General features: G+C 38.0%; 1 protein-coding gene across 1 annotated transcript in view; it reads left to right on the forward strand.

Annotated features, from left to right (window-relative positions):
* The window catches only part of pkig (protein kinase (cAMP-dependent, catalytic) inhibitor gamma), a 29,735-nt gene extending 23,735 nt beyond the window's left edge, over window positions 1-6,000 (forward strand). Inside the window, exons 2-3 of the mRNA XM_028010220.1 lie at window positions 1,958-2,139; window positions 5,360-6,000. Of these exons, the coding sequence (XP_027866021.1) occupies window positions 1,986-2,139; window positions 5,360-5,439 (234 nt within the window). The 5' untranslated portion in view covers window positions 1,958-1,985 and the 3' untranslated portion in view covers window positions 5,440-6,000. The remainder of the gene's footprint in view (window positions 1-1,957; window positions 2,140-5,359) is intronic.

The following is a 6,000-nucleotide window of genomic DNA, read 5'->3' on the forward strand; positions in this document are numbered from 1 at the left end:
GTACTTCTATTTGGGTTTCTACTGCTTCTACAAAGAGAACCCAGATGGTTTCTGGCAATCAGTAAATGTTTTTTGGGTTTCTGGAAAATGTTCCATTTAAAAAAAACCTGTAACGCCACAAATCAGCAGGCACTGCCCGTTACCTAGCAACACCAGCGAAGCCCATCCCGTACCTAGCAACCCAAGCAGAGTTCCAGCACGTTTGGTCAGCTGGTTTTAAAGCTGTATGTGCTGTACAATGGCTGCTGGAAAAGACAAGTGTTTTGTTGTTGATTTACCATTAAGAAACCCCGTGCTACATTCTTGTTGGTTGTGCAGGAGGCTCTGCTTCTGCTTTTCAAAGATGTACGGTTGCTGTTTGCAGCAATTTTCACATGCGAGTGTAAGCATTGAGTTGTTTTCTGTTGTCTTCTTCTTTGGGATTTGCTCCGATGGCAACACCGGTTGTTGATCATGTGACTCAAGTGATGCGAAAAACAAAATGTTTCCATTACAGTTTTGCGAAATAAGCCAATTTCAATTCCTACTTTTACCAAAAGACTTGAGTTTTTTCTAAAGTGGTGTGTTCAAATTAAGCAAACTCATTTCTGAAATGTTAAATTGCTCACTTATAATGTCAAGGGAATTATAAGTAAACTCAGTAAAGGGTGCGACCCCAGGTCAGCGTGATGTCATCGTCTCTGGCGGCTCCTTTTCTTCTTCATGTGATTTGGCTCTCGTCGCTCAGCTGTTTCTGTAATTACGCCTCACATACGTAGATCTCTCCAGGGAAACCTTTAGCAGTGGTGACGACGTCTCCAGTCTGAGAGCTTCTGCCCCCTTTTTCTAACCTTTTCTTTCTGTTGCTGCTTTTCTCCGTTTATTTAACTCCCTGCAGCAGGTTCTTCCTCGTCCTTTTTCTTCGAGGAAACGGTTTCCTGGCTTGGCCTGATCTAAGAGCCATTTGAAAATGGAGCGAAAACAGGAAACAGACGAGGAGTGAATTGCTAATGGGGTTTCTTTTATTTATATTTCCCTCTGGCCCCACCTCAGCTGGCTGTCAGAGCGCTCCTACTCCGGATTTCCATATTGACAGGAGTTTATCCACTCCTCCTTTTTAAACGCTGTGTAAGTACCTTCAGGAGAGACAAATGGACTCTGAGAAGGGTTGGACTGAACAAGTGAAGGCCCTTTATCCTCATATAATTAGGTCAAGCATTTAGGAAAGATGTCAGTGCTTCCATTAGTCTCGGTTCAGAAAGAGGAAGAACAATGATTAAGATGTTCTCTCCTTTTTTCTTATCGATTCTTTCTCATCTGCTTTTCTCTTTTCATCCTAAAGATCCAAAGTTGCTTCCTAAATATTGTACTTTCTCTCCAGTAACTCGTTTTCTCCTCTGTCCAAACGTTTTGCCATAATCAAAATCCACCTATGGGGCCGCAAAAAGTATTTTAAGACAAAACGTTTTGTGCCAATAATAAACTAAAGTAAAAATGAAAATCACTGGAGATGCTAACCAGCCCACAGTTTCAGACTTTTTTAGGTAGAGGCAGAAAAGTTTATTTTTTGTTTTTTTTACCACATATTTTTAAAGACGTTTTTATCATAATAAAATCAAAAAATGGATGGCCATCCTGACCATCCATCTTCAGTCAGAGGCTTCTTCAAATTTGCTGTAATACAGACAGCTACAAGAGATTTTATTCCTGCCAACAGCCATCATTATCTACAATAACTCTTTGAAAATTTTGAATTAATATGAGTTAAAACAACATTTTATTTCCCTTTGGGATCAATAAAGTAATTTTGAATTTAAATTGAGGTCGGGGGGCCACACAGAGTCCTCCAGAGGGCCACAAATGGCCCCCAGACCACACTTTGGACACCCCTGGTTTAAGAAGCAGCAGCAGACAAGTAGAAGAGTGTTTCTTTTGAGCGCTCTGCCGCAGCCTGACTCTCTCTCCCTCCCTCCCTCAGGTGTAATGAGAGCGCTGGTCATGGACAGATGATGGACGTGGAAACGTCGTACTCGGATTTCATCAACTGTGACCGCACAGGCCGCCGGAACGCAGTGCCTGACATCACAGGGGAGGGGGCGGCCACGGCGAGCACGAGTGAGCTCACCAAAGACATGGCAGAGATGGATCTGAAGGCTGCAGGTGGGTGGAACCGGAGATGTGCGTCCAACGCCAGGAAGGACGGTTTTACTTACAGCTGAGGAGATGAAGCTGGAAATGGAAAGTAAACCGGTTTTTCACAGGGTCTGAGTTTAAATCAAAATAGAAATGGGAAAATCTGGAAGATACTAGAACTTAATGTTATGCAATCACCTTTAAACAGGTAGCATCATATATAGTGGCATTTTATCAGGCCTGTCACTGTGTTACATTTTACTGGATGACAGATTATCCCAGAAGTTATTGGGACAAACAATAATGTTGGTGTTTTTGAGACCATTTTCAAGTAATATCATGGTAATGGCATAATAACTTATGTTCTAAAATAGTCAACATCTCCAAACCTGACTCCTGCAAAACCAAGAATGTCTGCAAGACATTTTCTTTTTTTTTTTAAATGGGCCAATTTTTTGCACATTGCTCTCAATTTTTGCTAATTTTTCTTACGGTTAAATTTAATTGTGCATATTAGTGGCTAAGTTTTTTTGTTGTTGTTGTACCTGTAGCAATAATTTATCTTTTTTCACATCTGAAAAGGCTTCCTTCCATTTTAACTGCAGCATGTACAGTTTTTAAATCCCCTGCAGGAGTAGTTCTGGAAAATCACATTTATTTAAAAAAAAAAAAAAAGAACAGAGTTCTTATTATGGGCTTTTCCACGTTAATCACAAGGCACACACTCTTTCATAAAATTAAATTATGGGTAGAACTCAGAAATGTTGAACGTCGGCACCAGACTGCAGCATAATTATGTGCCTGCAGTGTTTTGCAACAGAGTAAAGATGGAGTATTTGTGTCTGTTTGACCAGCAGTGCCCAGGATGTTGACAGGTTTTACGTCTAAAGGCCTTTTTTTCTGCAGAAAGTGAAAGATTATTTGAGTTCTGTGTTTTCAGTGAGGAGATCAGGCAGATTGTTGTGTATCTATATCACAATAATAAAGTATAAAATCAAGAATTGAAGGCGTTTTCACAAACTCTGCAGTATGAATTAATAATTCATTTGTTTTTTTCCAAGGTGGAATGATGATGCTACATACACTTGCTATGGATTTTTAAACAATAATTGGGTGCACCAGTGAATCACTAATCAACAAATGTGTTCATTTATATAACATTCATTTTAATATTTGGGTAAATATTCCTTAGAATGTTAAGAGAAATTACAGTTTTTGTTCCAACTTAGATGTGGATATTAGTTCACTATTCTCTCAGAATTGATAAAATTCATTAAATTACTTGCTCAGCCTTTAATGTTTAATATTGTTGTGGTCAGAATCATTCAAAAATCTTAATTATTGATCATTTTAAAACCAACATGGATGTGAGAATAGTAAAGTTCTTCACCTGACCCAAAACATTCGTACTTAAATGAATACAAATCAGGAATAATCAGTGGTGTGCACTGCTAGCTGAAAAGCAAGTCCTGCTAATCATAACCATTAGTTTTGCTAATACCTACATTGTATTTAGCACAAGCTAATGCTAAAGTGCTAAATTCAGCCATGTTGATACCCACCATGTGTTAATGACTCAACATGTTTTTAATATATAGTATTACGCCCCCAACAGGGTGAAATTTGTTACTGCACACCTACCTATATGCTGTTTGTGCTTCAGAAACATATGGTTTTATACTTGCTGATTATTACTAGCTTTGTTGCTGATTTTCCTTAATTGATCATGGTTGATCAATGGATTTTAAACTGATGCATTCTGGGAATAAAATAAACATAATTTTCTGTTTTTAGAATGGAGGACGTGAGGCGAGGAAGAGGTCTTCACCCACTTCTGAATATTAATATTTCGTTTATTGAAGAATCCTTTACAGCTGAATTCTGTAAAGGATTTTATCCTTTAAAAAGTATTTGTGTTAATACTTTTAACACAAATGATTAACTTTATTTAAGTGAAAGTTTACAAAACAGCCATGTAAATTATAAGTAAATAAATTTAGAGGAAGCTAAGTGTGCTAAACATTTTAAAAGTTAGCAAAAAAAAACAACAATAATAGCTCTGCACTCATTAGCATCAAATGAGTGTGTCTTAATCTTCTGGCTATGGAAATGTATCCTTTTTTTTGTATAATATTTTTCTTCTTGGTGGTTCTTCATATCCCTGCAATAATATAAACCTGAATTTGAATTAATTTGACTCTAAGAGTCCTATTTAAATCCAAAAAGTACCACTTCCTGCTGTGGCTAGCTTTGGCCTAAACTTTAATTGTCCACCATTAGACATGGGCTTTTAGTTTGTGCCAGTCCCAAATTTAAAACCGTTATTTTCTTCATGATCATTACAGTTCTTTTGTGTCCTAGTAATAAAAAGTGTGCAGGTGAGCAGCTGATCCTGGAGCTGTAGGCACCAATAACTAGTAGCTCACGCAGGTGTTTGGTTTCTCAGCTGTGGGATTTCTGTGTTAAATGAGCCGGAACAGCAGCAGCAGACACAGCCCTCAATTATTCTTCATAATGGTGTCTGGTTCCCTTTCATATTACTCAAATCTTTCCACTCTGATGCACCTTTTCATTGTATTACTGGGAAATGACTTCCTCTTTAGTTGTAAAACAGTGACCCATGACCTGCAGAGATAAGACCTACTCTGGTGAGAGAAGGATGTCTTGGGAAACAAACTCGTGTCAGGCTGACATTATGTCACTGCTAAGGCTCTAACACTACCTAAATAATATATTATTCTGACGTTTAATCAATTTTTCTGATGATTAATTGAATAATCAAATAAAGAAATTGGCATATTCTGCATGATTAATTTGATTAGTCATATATTTTGCACAGTTTTAGATTAATTACTGCTTTGAGTATATTGTTCTTTCAGTAAATTACCTTTTCGGTCTGTATACTCCACTTAACAATTGATTACTAAATTAGTTGGCAATTATTTCAATAATTGATTAATTATGATTAATCAGATATTTTGTACAGTTTTGGATTAATTACTGCTTTGAGTATGTTGTTTTTTGAGTAAGTGACCTTTTCTTCAATCTGTATACTCCGGTCAACAATCAGTCGATTACTAAATTAGTTGACGATTTTTACAATAATCGATTAATCATGATTAATTCAATTAATCATGATTAATTTGATTAATCGTTTCAGCCCTAGTCGCTGTAGGAATTTTTTTTGTTTAACAGAATAGTAATTTTTTCCCCTGAATGTGTCCCGATATCATTTTTCTCTCCGCAGGAGACCCGGGGGCCTCCCCAGCTCCGGAGGCCGAGGGCTCCACAAGCCAAGACGCCCAGAGCGGCGGGGGCCCGTCCTAAAGGCAGCAGGAGACAGAAGCGGCGTGGAGAAACGCAGAGAGGGAAACGAAGAGGTGGAACGTTAGCCGTCCTTTCTGGAGCTGAGGACACTTTCACTCAACTGCCGGCCTGTTTGGAGCTTCCCTCATCCCAAATTTCGCCCACTTCTTTCTTCTTTTTTACCAGACGAGGTCCAGAAACATGGCTAAGAGAACTGAGTGGAAGTGGAAAATGGGATCCTTTGCTTTATACTCTGTAAGTCATTTGTATTTCCTGACAGGATGAGGAAGCACAGAAACTTTGGATTAATACCTGAGGAGAAGAACTGAGCTAAACAAAATTATTTATAACTAAAGGCAACGCTCCGGCCTAGAATGGAACTGTGTCATGGATTCATTATCATCCGTTTGTCGTTCTCTTTTCACGTCTGTGTGCTTTTGTGACTCTCTTGTTCCATTTTTTTTCTAGTATCGTCTTCATTTTACTGTCAAGTAAAGACTTAATATTTATTGCTAAATGTTAAGTGATAACTTTGTGATAGAACTATTCTTTGTGTAATAAAACACTGATGAATTACTGTAA

Source organism: Xiphophorus couchianus, chromosome 24, assembly GCF_001444195.1.
Source record: "Xiphophorus couchianus chromosome 24, X_couchianus-1.0, whole genome shotgun sequence".
Taxonomy (NCBI): domain Eukaryota; kingdom Metazoa; phylum Chordata; class Actinopteri; order Cyprinodontiformes; family Poeciliidae; genus Xiphophorus; species Xiphophorus couchianus.